General features: G+C 31.7%; 1 protein-coding gene across 5 annotated transcripts in view; it reads left to right on the top strand.

Annotated features, from left to right (window-relative positions):
• Nucleotides 1–14,773, top strand: part of LOC143068625 (tyrosine-protein kinase Fyn-like) — a 60,406-nt gene that overhangs the window by 27,415 nt on the left and 18,218 nt on the right. The window contains exon 1 of one of the 5 annotated variants that reach the window (XM_076242837.1): nt 146–271. The exons of 2 other annotated variants lie outside the window; for them this stretch is intronic. Coding sequence is in view for 2 of the 3 variants with exons in the window: in XM_076242831.1 (XP_076098946.1) it covers nt 10,460–10,682 (223 nt within the window). In the remaining variant the exon portion in view is untranslated. Of the gene's footprint in view, nt 1–145; nt 272–4,156; nt 4,263–9,467; nt 10,683–14,773 lie in introns of those variants that run through there. 2 more of the 5 variants (XM_076242834.1, XM_076242831.1) reach the window with 2 other exon arrangements.

The raw sequence follows: 14,773 nt of genomic DNA, 5'->3' as shown, positions 1-14,773 counted from the left end.
AAAAAGTAAATATTTCAATTGTTGAAAGATTGGTTTTATAATCATTGCCTTAAAGCTATGATTACTGTGTCAATTTTTATCGAGGATTTGTATCGTTTAAGTCCTTGTTTTTTTATGAATGCAAATTTTCGCACCTGAGGAAACTTTTTGACTTCCGGTTTAGATTTGTGTCACCTTGAACTTTAAAAACAACACATGGAGGAAAGGATACATTTCTGGGTACAGGTGCATGTTTAACATGGATACAATCAATAACTACAAAGTATTGAAGGTAAATGAAAATATAATGTCTGAAAGGTACAGGATTCACCTAAGAAGACTAAAAACACGTAAAATATGATGCAATTCGAAAATATGTCGACCATCGGAAAATGGCGCCTACAACTTCCTGTCGAAAATTCCGATGATATATTTCTGGCATTTATCCAAATTAAATCTATTTACAATGCACATGTGTACAATTAATATGCTGCCTGTATTTTAATTGTTATTATTGCATGTGTATAGATGTTTTATTGCTAAAATTATATCAAAATTTTGGACGTCGGTTTCACATGGTCTTGAATTATTATGAACTAGTTTACTAAATAATAACTTTCTGACCATGGCATGCATGTACGTTAGTTCAATAACTACAATGTCTTTTCTTAAAATAAGTAGTGTTTACTTTCTAATAGCAAATAAAAGATAAAATCTTTTTGAATATATATGTGATAAATGCTCGATAAATGTTGGGTTTTTTAATATGAGGCTTTAGAAATGACACTAAAATGATCATTATTAAGAGGAAATGACTCACATATAATATATATATACAGGTGTGACAACCTTAACAATTGAAAACTTATTCTTAATTTTCAATAATTTATCAAGAATTAAAAAGAAAAAATAGTAAAACATGTTTTAGAAATCCTGGATTCCTGCAACAATTAATTCTAAGCTGTGCTTCAAACTAGGAATTCTCTCTATAACATATTAATAAAATTGTAAGGAAGGGCATAAAATAGTATGTGTCTCTATGGGGGGAACGAAAGAGGCTGAGCAAATACACACAATTTTTGGTACTAAATATTTTTTCTAATATGATCAATCTATCAATACATGTATATACATGTACATGACGTAGATTGCTGTCTAGAACTGTTGCACCCTCCAGAATAATCAGGAATCTTAGTGAGTGGAATATATTGAACAATGGAGACAGCTTTCATCGGAACAAAACCAATGTGTATGATTGGATTTCGCCACTGTTTAATTTTTTCATTGCCTTCAGCTGAAGACTGAAGCAACTACAGTGTAGCTATAGGAATGTCAAAGGTCACAGGGCAAAGTAAAGAGTGTATAGAAACCTTGCCCTCTAAATTGTATTTTTGTATTAATGTAACATCGGTTGCTGAAAATGTTGACCACTGCCAGTGTAACTTCCAGCTAGGATTTGAAAATAGAGGGGAGCGTTTTTAAAAAAGTGCACTTTAGCGCGTTCTCAATGAAAAAAATCAAATACTTAAGTATGTTAGCACATGTCAAATTTATATTCATATCTGTAATCCATATCCATAAATGCACTAAAAACAGCCTTCAAATTCACGATTTTGAGTCTACAACCCTGAAGCCCTACATATTTTTGAAAGTTGGAACTTGGATTCTGTTGGCTTGTAAAGAAGAATTGTACAAGTCTGAAAGCAATTTTACAAGCCAATGCTGTAGGACTTGTGGTTAAGCATGAAGACTGTAAAAGTACATGTTGTACATATGTACATTGATAAAAACCAAATGAGTCAGACATCCGGAAGCAGAATGTAATTGAAATTTAAATCTTGACAAGAAATATATGGAGTCTGGGAATACCTCATATGCTTGATATTTGACCCTGATTAGAGTCTTTTTGAATGTTAAACAGAAAGCACAATTTTTCGTGTTGTATCGATTTCTGTTAAATCAATAGACTTGATATTTTCAGCATGTTTAATATAGAATCACAAAGATATGGTTTATTTGTCCAAACAAAAACATGGAGAGTGTACATTTTACATGTAAATACAAAAATGTATAAAGGTGGAAAAGCTTCATTCAGTAACAGTACATTTTTTTACATACAATGTTCAATGGCAGACAGATGTCTGTTATCATCAGTGTCAAAACTTCCTGCTAATTAACTCTGTTAGCTTGCTTGTTTGTGGAGTTCTAGTTACAGCATTGTTGTACAGTGAAATACATTGAATCCAAACCCTACATAATCATAAATCTATTGAACTCTTGTGTCAGAACATTAATGTACAGTGAAATCTATTGAAACCAAATCCTGCATATTAGATCATAAATCCATTGATTTAAAATTCGAGTCAGGACATACATGTACACTGTACAGTGAAAATTCTTAGTTTTAATCAAAGCATGCTGTGTGAAAAAAGTTTGTTGGTCCTAATGAGTAAGTGGTTCAACAGGTTGCAGTGTATTTCAACCATCCAATGGTTAAAGATTAATTAAATATATCAGTATATCAGTAAAAAGTCTATATCCGCTTGCCATTCAGATCCTTTTAAAACCTCTTCCTGCGGTACAGTTATCTAATATTACAAGTGATGTGACTTTTATTGAATTTTATACATTTAATGTTCATTAATAAATTAAGTTGGCGCAGAGCTATTACTTAATAAGCAATGAAGTGGAACATCATCAGTTTTAAATGAATCTACAACTTTTGTTATTTGAGCCTATTTTTTTACTATCAATGCTTTCAAATGGGGACATATGGTTGGAACCCCTCTTTTAAAAATGGCTGGATCCGTCTGGCACCGCCACTATTATGTCTATGATGCCCTAAACTATCTTAATGTATTATATTGGGTCTAGTAAGAAATTGAAAAAAGTTTGATAAGTCACACTTGACTGTATCAACCCTGTTTGAATTGAAGTTTTGAAAATTGGTCTTAGAAAGTATAATTTTGTAAACTCCTCACACAATTAATATAAAAAAGCTTTGAATTAGGTTACTTACTGAATGGCTATTATTTATTTTGAATTTATTGAACCATAAAACTAATTTTTGACTCTTCACATTGAATAATCCGCGAGGCAGATTATGTAAAATGTTAAGAGTCAAAAATTAGTTTTATGGTTCAATAAAATCAAAATAAATTATTGCCATTCTTTATAAATAAATTTCTATCAAAAACAAGGCTCAAAGAACTTTTTATATTACAAAAAATGTATATATATTAACAATAACAACGTTCACACATGTTGGCATATGAATACACAACGTCAGAGTGGGCGTGTCGCCATCAAAATTGACAACATTGAAAATAAAACTAATAATTTTAACCAATCAGAAGACAGTAAATACACCAAATTTATTTATAGTGTATTGAAGTGATCTTTTACTTGTATATTATATATTTAATATGCATGCACTAATTGATAAATCTTGAATCAGGTCATCCTAGATATATAGATTGACATTTAAACAAATTATACAGTCATGTCCAATTAATTCAATAATTGACAATAAATTTGAAGTTATTGTTGATATGCATGCTAGTAAACAAATAGATCATGATAAAATTAATTTTTAATTTAACTTGCATTGCTTAACATGCTTGATGTAAATATGCATGTAAAAATTTAGGAAAGCTTAAGTTCAGTTTATTCAGGTGCTTTAAAATCCGTTTACAAATATTCTTGTTGATTTTTGTTTGACACAAGGTAACAAAGATCAGCATTTAGTGATACCTTTATTAGATTTAAAACAAATTTGCTATTAAATTTGTTCAGTGACAAATTTCATGTGACCTTGATATCTAACTTTTTTAAGGAGGCAGTTTTGAAGTTTTAATGTTTCTTTTGATCTTTTTGAAGTACAGACCCTTAAAAGGATAGAGATGTTTTCCTAAACATTATTAATTTTAATCCTATTTCCTTTAATCTCAGGAAGGTGCAACTAATTATCCCAGGTGGATTATAAACTATTACTAATTAACTAGACTCACGAAATTGACACAGGAAGTGCCTTGTAAACACTCTGGGGGAGGCCTATCAGTCAATGAATATTTAATTCAAAAGTAGGAACTGATTGTCAAACAAACAATTAGAGCTTCAATTCTCACCTGGTTTATTTCATGTATAGAGATACATTTCTGAATTTGTTTTATTCTGGGTATTTTTTTGGTGCATGGTACATGTTTGTTAGATAGGCCTTGTTAGAATGAAAATGAAATGTACAAGTGGATTGGTACATTTTATCAAAAAGAAATTTTGTTCAAGTAAGTGTTTTTTCTAAATGGTCAGATTGACAACATGTAAACTATGAGCAGTGATGATAGAATTTAGAGAAAAAAATAATCTTGGATTTACATTTGAAGAAAATATATCCATTACTAGTATATACAGCTATTATATAACTGTATACTATAATTCAACTTTTTATAATTATATAAAAGAGCACAGAAACGTAAAATTCAAATATTTTGAAAAATCTTTAAAGAAGAATGAAACCAGTAAATCTTCACTAATTAAAGAACCTCAGTAAAAGATTATACTATTTGAAAGGGGACTGGATACTGTTTCAGAGGACTTGAAAGGGTCTTTGTTGTTGTTTTATCTCTTAGATTTTATGACACTATATTACACCTTTCTTTTGACGATCACTGACCATGAATTTAAAATAAAACCATTTGTGCTCTGCTTGTTCAGTTGTTTAATCGAAGGCTGAACCTTGCTTTTAAGATTCTTTGATGTAATCAGACTTTAAATTTTAACTTAAATGTTCAAACAGACATTCTTTTATAGAATTTGTAAAATTTTCGATACAAACTGGCAGGCCATGTAGTGTGTATGTTTATGTATAGCTACCAAATTACTTATGTTTTGCAATTTTTTTCATTGTTGACAAATTTATTTTCATGAATTTACTTTATTTTGCATTCAGTCCTTTCTATCCAACTACTCAATGGCTGAATTTCGTGATTGCACATTTTCTTGGTTTATTTTTTTAAGGAAAACTCAATGAATAAGATTTCATTATAAACTGAAGCTGGAAGGCATATAACCATTACTTTCATAGTATCACACCAAAAAGATTGCACCTTTTAATAATAGCACTAAATTTTAGAAAGTTAAAATATCAATTTTTTGTCGAGCCTGCAACTTTTGTTGCAGAAAGCTCGACATAGGGATAGTGATCCGGCGGCGGCTACGGCGGCGGTGTTAGCTCACTTCTTAAAAGCTTTATATTTTAGAAGGTGGAAGACCTAGATGCTTCATACTTTGTATATAGATGCTTCATGTTACGAAGTTTCCGTCAGTCACCTGTCCAATGTCCTTGACCTCATTTTCATGGTTCAGTGACCACTTGAAAAAAAAGTTCAAATTTTTTGTAATGTTGAATTCTCTCTTATTATAAGTAATAGGATAACTATATTTGATATGTGCGTACCTTGCAAGGTCCTCGTGTCTGCAGACAGTTTTCACTCGACCTCATTTCATGGATCAGTGAACAAGGTTAAGTTTTGGTGGTCAAGTCCATATCTCAGATACTATAAGCAATAGGGCTAGTATATTTGGTGTATGGAAGGACTGTAAGGTGTACATGTCCAACTGGCAGGTGTCATCTGACCTTGACCTCATTTTCATGGTTCAGTGGTTATAGTTAAATTTTTGTGTTTTGGTCTGTTTTTCTCATACCATATGCAATAGGTCTACTATATTTGTTATATGGAATGATTGTTAAGTGTACATGTCTAGCGGGCAGATGTCATGTGACCTTGACCTCATTTTCATGGTTCAGTGGTCAAAGTTAAGTTTTGAGTTTTGGTCTTTTTATCTAATGCTATATGCCATAGGTCAACTATATTTGGTGTATGGAAATATTTTATGATCTTTATGTCAGTAGAGCAGGTTTTATTTAACCGTGACCTCATTTTCACGGTTCATTGCACAGTGTTAAGTTTTTGTGTTTTGGTCTATTTTTCTTAAACTATAAGTAATGTGTCAACTATATATGTTGTATAGAAGCATTGTTAGCTGTACCTGTCTGCCTGGCATGGTTCATCTGACCTGGACCTCTTTTTCAAGGTTCATTGGTCTTTGTTTAGTTATCTTGGTTAATGTTAAGTTTATGTGACAGTTGTAATAAAGCTTAGCTTTATACTTAGGACTATCAACATAATATCAATGATTAGTATAGAAGGCGAGACATTTCAGCGTGTGCACTCTTGTTTTAATTAAATTGCTTGGTTGGTTTCTCAATAACCATTATCCTGCACTGTCTATACGTTTTGCATATTTTATGTTCTGATGTAAGTCTTCAAAATCAAATTACCAGTATCTTAAAATTTGCTTCTAGTTCTGGTTATTTGGACTTTTTGTCTACACTTTTGATTCAGACTGGGCTTTCCAATTTGTGGCATGAGGTTCACCATTTTTTACAGTGACATGCTTTGTTTTAAAGTTGAATGTTTTTCTATCTGTTCTTTTCTTTTTCATATTCGCTTTTTTCCTCTGAGTGAAATTCATCTTGCTAACATTAAACATCCTATTGTTTTGCTTGGAATCATCATGATTAAATCTTTTCATTTATCAGAAGTCCTTTTAAAGATCATTACTTGCAAGGCTTATAATTGTATGAGTTTTTTCTTTTCTAAGGAGAAAGAACTATACATGTAGATACAATAGTTTTACATGTACATTATCTAGATGTTTTAGTTGGACCCAGAAAGGCTCTTTTTAGAACTCACACATTTGTATCTGATGTTGGAATGTATTTTTCATTCATACAAATCCACATTTGTCAGGAATTCTACCATTAAACCATGTTTTCATCTTCAGATACTATAATCTTGCATATGCTTCCAATTAGTGCAACATCAGTTGCATCAAAACAAACAAATAAAAGCCATATGAATTAGTATGTATAGCACTAGAGGCTAGAATGCTTTTCTCATTAACTCCCAGTGGTAGCTGAAGGAAGTGACCAATTTAAATGAATTGACCATTGGCTTTGGAATTTTTATTCCCAACAGGAAGGTCATTATTGACCATTAAGCTGTCATTGGCTTTTGGTGATTTCTGACATTTTCCTGTAAATTAGAGATCTACATGTCAGGGTCACTGTAATTTTATATTGGGAGAGATATGGTTGAAGAGAAGATAATATTTCAGTAAACTTAGAATTAATAGCTAGGGTTTAAACAAAAATGGATAGCTGGATAAAATTTCAGTTCACAAGATTAAAAAAAAAAAAGATGCATAATTTTGCCTCACATTTGATATGTTAAAACATTTGTTTCTGATGACTGGTTGTTGGTGTGATTTGTCTTTAGTATTCTATGTTGTGTAGGATTTTGTTTGTCTTTTGATCTTCCATTTTTTTTTGCCATTGTGTTGCCAGTTTGTCTTGGACTAGATGAGTATAATTGAATATCCCGTTGGTATCTTATGTTTCCTCTGTTTTATAGAGTACTCTAAACTAAAATATTGTTTATTAAATGCTTCATACATGTACATATAAAAAAGAAGATGTGGTATGATTGCCAATGAGACAACTATCCACAAAAGACCAAAATGACACAGACATTAACAACTATAGGTCACCGTACGGCCCTCAACAATGAGCAAAGCCCATACCGCATAGTCAGCTATAAAAGACCCCGATAAGACAATGTAAAACAATTCAAACGAGAAAACTAACGGCCTTATTTATGTAAAAAAATGAACGAAAAACAAATATGTAACACATAAACAAACGGACAACCACTGAATTACAGGCTCCTGACTTGGGACAGGCATATGCATAAATGATGTGGCGGGGTTAAGAGTATGTCCCATCTATTAAGAACCATCGATATATCATGTATATATATATGCTTTAATTTCTGAAAAAATAAAGTTGAAAATCAACCAAGACAGAGTATTTGATTCCCCCAAAAAAGTGTTTAAATCAGGCTTTGAACATTTTTACATTATTAATATACAATGTTAAAAATGTTTGAGATTACATGAATGTACAGATTGAACTAACTGTGAATGCATAGTGAGCATGTAGTAATTATTTTATACGACTTTTTGTAACACATGTTAGTTAGGCACAGAACATTGAAGGGATCGATCTGGTTAAAAAATTTACCATATTAAATATAGATTTTGGTTCAAGGTCAATGAACAGTATACAGACTTATATTTAGGTTAATTAAAAGTGCCAGATCGGCAACATTTATCTGTTTGAAACATACCTCCAATTTCTGTATAGATATATATCAATTCTTTTACGTTTCTACTTGCAAATAGGAAAATTCTATTATATTTCATAACTATATATATACAGATAGATATATATGGATAACTAATTATTGTAGTCATTTATAATGTAACTTAACTTGTTCACTTTTAATTGAAGTTCAGAACTGTCTTGAATGAAATAATTTACAATTAAAGAACAATGAATCTTTGAAATGACTTATCAGTACTTGTATCATGACTCTATGTTATAAAACTTATTGATATGCCATGTTTGTCTATATAAATGTATGAGGATATGAAAAAAGTAAAATTAACCATATACCGTAGTATATCTATAGTCTATACTAAGGCAAGATACAGAATAAGATATTTGAGTAACAAACAAAAATCTAGCATGACCTTATGTTTAAACTATAGTCTTTGGGTCCCATGCTCAAACCCATCAGTGCGAAATAATCTTTAACTAACTATTTGTCTCAGTCAATTTCAAGAATGAAATTGATAAGGACTAGCAGAAAAAGTGGTGTAATCTCAAGTTGAAAGTTTTGGAATTGTTTTCAGAAAGGTTTTTGAATATACACAATTTCTACAGACATGACAGGTACATTTGTATGAGGTATCTCTTAAGTTCACTTTTCAGAATTTGAAGAGAACAACAATATTTAAACAATGAATTGCAATGCTACATAATAGTCACAACAACTAATCATGGATAATCAGATATGTCTTTCCTTCATGTAACAAGTTGTACTTCCACATCACTGTTTAGTCAATCTTAACTACACCGCCACTATTAATATACAAGCCTAATACATGAGAGGTAGAAGATCATCATTTGTGTCTAGTTCATTAAGAACCCTGAAATTTGAATTGCATGTTCTGATTAAGTTCTGCTTTAGTACATAAGCACTTGAGTTTCTTGTGTATTTTTGTTTTATTCTGACAGTGTCTGAAGACATATAAATTATGTGATGAAATTTCTTTTAAAACACTATGCACCTGGTAGTTTATACAAGTTTGGAAAATATAGTAGAATAAATAATCATTAACACCATTTAATGTAATCTACACTAGAAATATAACAGTTCCTTCAAGTGCCCTCACACCTGCTAAAGGTCAACCACTTGTTATTTACCCCATGGTGAACCTCAGTAAAAAATAAAGATGCTCCTGCTATAGATGATGATGATTATCTTGAGTCTGTTGTGGCAGGAAGTTCTCTGATTGTTTCTGTGTGTAGGCATTCTCTCGTCTGCTTCCCTTTGTGGCAGGTATCTTTTGTCTCTGTTTTGGGTCCTTTTCAATTTTCTGTAGTGAAGAATGGGAATATATTGTGTGAAAAAGTTCTGTGCCGATCATGGTTAAGTGCTTGTGTTCGATGTATCTTCTTTTTTTCACCACAACGATTATGTATCTTTGACTTTTTGTTGCATGTAGGAATTTTAATTGGATCTATTCTACTCTGTGCCAAAAAAGTCTCATCCTAAACAATTAAAGTGTGATTTGCCATTAACAAGAGGAAATCGTTATAATCAGGTAATGCACTTAGTTACTGTTGCTCTGTTTGAAGTTTGGATGTTCAAAAGATGTGGTAAATATACTGATGTACAACAGTGATTAGACGAAAGTCGAAACTTGGATTTAAAAGTAATCATTTTTTCGTTTGATTCATTTGTGAGGATTTGATCAGTTATTTTAATCAAAAACTTTTTTTCAAAAATCGTATTTTTCATGAGTATGCACTATATGCAATATTTTCAATCAAAATGGATTTTACACCAACGGAATGGCTTTTAGGTCGAATATAAATGAACAAATGTGAACAAATAGATGATTGCATGTCAAGGGAAAATTTAGCTTGTTAGTCTGAAACACATGTCAAAAGGGACATTAATCTACAAACTTGTACAAAGGCTAGACATTTAAAACCTCCAAAGGAACTACATTTTAATCAGTATATATTTTTCGATTAGTAAATGGACGTGGATAAGAGGTCTGTCCTTACTAATAGTTATGAATTGCAAAGGATTAAAAATGCAAAGTCAGAATAAGTCGGGATAGAAATATTTTTTTAAAGAAGAAAAATAACAGTGTATTTTAACTTCTTTCCGTTGGGATAAGAAGGATTGAAGTAATTTAACCAATAGGTAAAAATCATGAAGTGGAAACGATTAAAGCGTTGTGTTATGTTAAAGAATTAATTTGGGATTAACGTCAAAAATCAATGGAGAAGAAGAATGGCCAAAAACTTATTAAACATGTGAAAGGACTATTCAGTGAGAAGTGTAAATCGACAGGGAGCATAGAGTTCGTATTTCCTCCGTGCAAAAATGAGAATGCGGATATGTGTTGGATTTCTAACAGTATGGCAAATGTTCAGTTTAAAAAATTGGGTGAATCCTCAACTATGCCTAAAATAAAAAAGAAACATAAGAAAACATCGGCAGGTATGATGCTTATATATATTGTAAGGCAAAAAAGTGTATGTGTATTCTATACAGATTGGTAGAAATGTTTTTGGAATTTTTGGTCCTCAATGCTCTTTAACTTTGTACTTGTTTGGCTTTATAAATATTTTGATATGAGCGTCACTGATGAGTCTTATGTAGACAAAACACTCATCTGGCGTACTAAATTATAATCCTGGTACTTTTGATAACTATTCTGGTATTATACATTTGTCAATATCCTGGATCTTTCTTTTTGGAAAATGACGCAGTCATTGTTCCATTACTGGCGACCTGAACTTCATTACATTTCTCTGCCTACCGCGCTTGGTTTCGTATTTACTATTTTCTATACAAACTGGAATCTGCTTGTGTTATCATTAATTATGCATGAGAGGTCATTGTGTAGTAATCAGCCAGGAACCAGTTTACAAACTAACTGGTTTCTGCTTGTATTCCACTGCACTCGGACAAAGTGTTGTAGTTTGACGGGAACCAGTTTAGAATTTGTAAACTACAAAACGTAATCGGTTATTGTTCATTCCGTTTTGGTGTTTCATACCGACTTTTATGGTTTGAATAAGCTTAAGACCCTTCAAACATTAATGTGATAGGTATATTAAAGACTGTTTTACAAAAGGATGGAACTGTTTTGCTTTCAAAGTCGTACTATAGTGATATCTGTTATGTACGGATTTCCACTCTCACCGGTTAATTTCTTTTTTTACACGTGCGTTTGAAACTTCCTGTTTAAACATCGCAAGTTTTAAAATTGTTTTTTGAGTGAATTTAACTTATTTTAACAATCATGAAGCGTTCCAGAATCATTTTCAAGCAGTTTCTTCTTCTCTTTGATGATGGAAAATAGGTTTTTCTCAAGAAAATACCGCAAACGATCGCAGAGGAATTGAAACGTACAAGTCAAGTCGGCACCTGGTTAAATTGGCATTAGTCAAATCGGCACCTATTTGACGTCAATTCGGCATCCAATAATATTTGTTATAATATTTTCTATTCAATTAATTAATAACTGTTACCAAGTACATAGTGAATATGTTGTTGTGTATTTAGGTAAACAACGAAACCAAAGTGAAATTATGTTGTTGTGTATAAAGGTAAACAACGAAGCCCTTACCCAAGCTGTTGTTTTAACAATTAGACAATTATTAAAAAAAAATGGAAAACTATGAGTCCCTTTCAATAAATCAAATTTTCATGCAAAATAATAAGCAAATTTAAGGTGTTTTTTTTTCAGTAAAGTTTAAAAAGCATTAAACAAACAATCCTGTAAAATGCTCAACTGGTTTAAATAATGCATAAAAATATCTAATATCTCATGTATTAGTCCAAATAATTATGACGTCTGGCAAGGCTGTTTTATTTTTTTTCTGTGACGTCTTCCTACGAAGTTCGTAGGAAGGCTTTCTTAGGAAGGCGTCCCAGAAAAAATTAACACAGCCTTGCGGTCATAGAAAGGTGTCCCAGAATAAAATTAAAAAGCCTTGCCAGACGTAATAATTATTTTGACTACTCATATATATATCATTAAAAATACACCAAAAATGTCATTTAGTTGAGAAAAATAAATATATACAAAATGTACAATGAACACCCAAAAATGTGAAAATTAGTACATTTGTATTTAACTCTTTTTGCTTAAATACTGAAAAAAAATCTGGCAACCCCTTACTTATTTTTACTCTTTTTGCTTAAAATACTGTTAAAATATATATTTAACATGGGTGACGAATTGACTATATCAGGTGTCGATTTAACCAGGTGCTGATTTGTTCAGGTGCCAATTTAACCAGGTGCCGGTTTGACTAGAATTCTTTGACAAATGTTTGAAATTACCTGAGTTTCATTAGACCTTTGATAACAGTAACAAAAAGATTATTTACTTAATATTTTGTGGTATCAGGTCTGTTCACGCCCAATACACTTTCGCACCTTGCAGGTTCGCACCTCGCACGTTTGCACCCAAGGTCCGTTCGCACTCTACTCATTCACGCTCAATTTTAATTCAAATTTAAGTTGAATAATTGGAAAATCATGATTGTTGTTTTAAATTGCTTTGGTGTAAATACTGAATGTATTTATAGCTTGGTATGAGTAAAACATTGAAGATTTTAAAGGAAAAACACAAAAGATAATTGTTTTTAACAGCTTGGTCCCTTTGATCTGAAACAACGAAACAATAAAATATAGGAACCAAAATATAGCAATCCACTATTATAACCAAAACATGATAAAATCTATTCAACACACAGAAAAAAACATAGTCAGAATCTCACTTCATTTTGAAAGAAGTCAATGAAACAAAGTTATAGCAATACACTAACCAAAACATGATTAAGAGTTATTCAACACAAAATAAAACGTTGACAAAATACCACTTTAATTAGAAAGGATTATTATTATTTTTAACAATACGCTATCCAAAACATGATTAAGATTTATTCAACACAAATAAAAATGCTGTCTCTCTTTATTTTGAGACAATGACAACAATTATACACTTGCTTACAGAGTTATTAAACACAAAACCAATTAAGATTGGGTGCGAACATTTAGGGTGTGAAAGTGAAAGGGGGCGAACATGAGTGGGCGCGAACGGACCCAGATTCAGACTATGTACCAGTGATAAATATACAAGCCTTTCTACGGTATTTATTTGTACAATTCAGGTAGTCTTGACCTATTCATTTGTCTTAAAAAACAGCCAGTTGTCACCTTCACTTCACACACACACATATATACGAATATCAATTATATGCTTACGAGACATGTTGCATTGTTAAACTAATTACGGTATGTGAAAATCAAGACTTGCATAAAAACTATCCCAATATTAGAGACAGTGGCGTCATTTTTCTTCAGAGCTTTCAGCTCTTTGATTATTATATGATATAAATTGCCTCTATAATCTAATGCCAGTAATGGTAGCATGCATAAGGCTTCCTTTTTAACCAAATTTCGATTTACTGTGTTTTCTTCTTATAGCTCAGATACAGGGGGAAGTAGTCAAAACTGCCTTTAACTGGCTAACAGGGAATCACAATATTCATGAATAATGCTGGTTGGATCAAGTCTTTTTTAAAAGGGTGTTCCAACAATAATATGACCCCATTTAAAAATAATGAGCCTCATAAAAGGGGGGTTCCAACCCCCCAGGACTCCCTCTTGTGTATCCCCACTCATAATGTGTAAAGACTATAGATTAACATACTGTAGGCTGGCCATATTTTGTGGGTTAGCACATAAAAATATGGTGCTGTATTTTAGCAAAGTTCAAAGTTCAGCACTTGATAAGCATTCTTGAGAATACTTGTGTTTTATATGGATGTAATATTTGCTGCTGATCAACTTTCATTGAAAATGTTTAATAAAAAAAAGTTTTTTTCTGTCTGAGTGGAGAAACATAAAATGATTGAACAATCATACAAAAAAACAAGAAAAAAATTTTCTTTTCTAATTGGTTAAAATTCCGACATCCTGTGTTTATCCCACACTGTGCGAGAGATCAAAGAAGACAGAAAATCCAGAGGTTTAGAAATAATAGAAACTGGAGCCAAAGCGATAATCTGTTTTTGTTGTAGTACTTCTTATATTGGGTTAATAAACAGGTCAGACAAAAATAGCTAGAACAGTTTCTGGAGGGTTAACAGATGCATCCTTGGATTAATGCACTAGGATTATACATATAACAGTGGGGGTCAAAAGGGGAAGTTTATTCTTAAAAATTGGCAACAATTTAAAAAGCTTAAGATAAAGAAGGTGTAAATATTGCAGATTGACTGAAAAGAACTACAGAATTTTCTCTGCTTAGACTGGTTGTTTGCATTGAAATGTTGACTTTCAGTTCTTGATATCTTTAACTTTCTTCAGAAAATGCTTATTTAAATTTATAATGGGTTAAGACCAAAGCTACTGCTAGTCTAGCCAGTATATTTTTTAATAAAAAAGATGTACTGTCAGCATGCCATAGTTGAAGTTGTTAGATTGTAGATCTATACAATGTAAATATAAATTGCCTGGAATGGCCACCTCCATATAACTAAGTGCTGCAAATAGATGTGTTAAAAAGTTTG

This window comes from Mytilus galloprovincialis, chromosome 3, assembly GCF_965363235.1.
Source record: "Mytilus galloprovincialis chromosome 3, xbMytGall1.hap1.1, whole genome shotgun sequence".
NCBI classification, from domain to species: Eukaryota; Metazoa; Mollusca; class Bivalvia; order Mytilida; family Mytilidae; genus Mytilus; species Mytilus galloprovincialis.
Note: the sequence above shows the minus strand (reverse complement) of the source record. Positions and strands in the feature narration are given on the sequence as shown.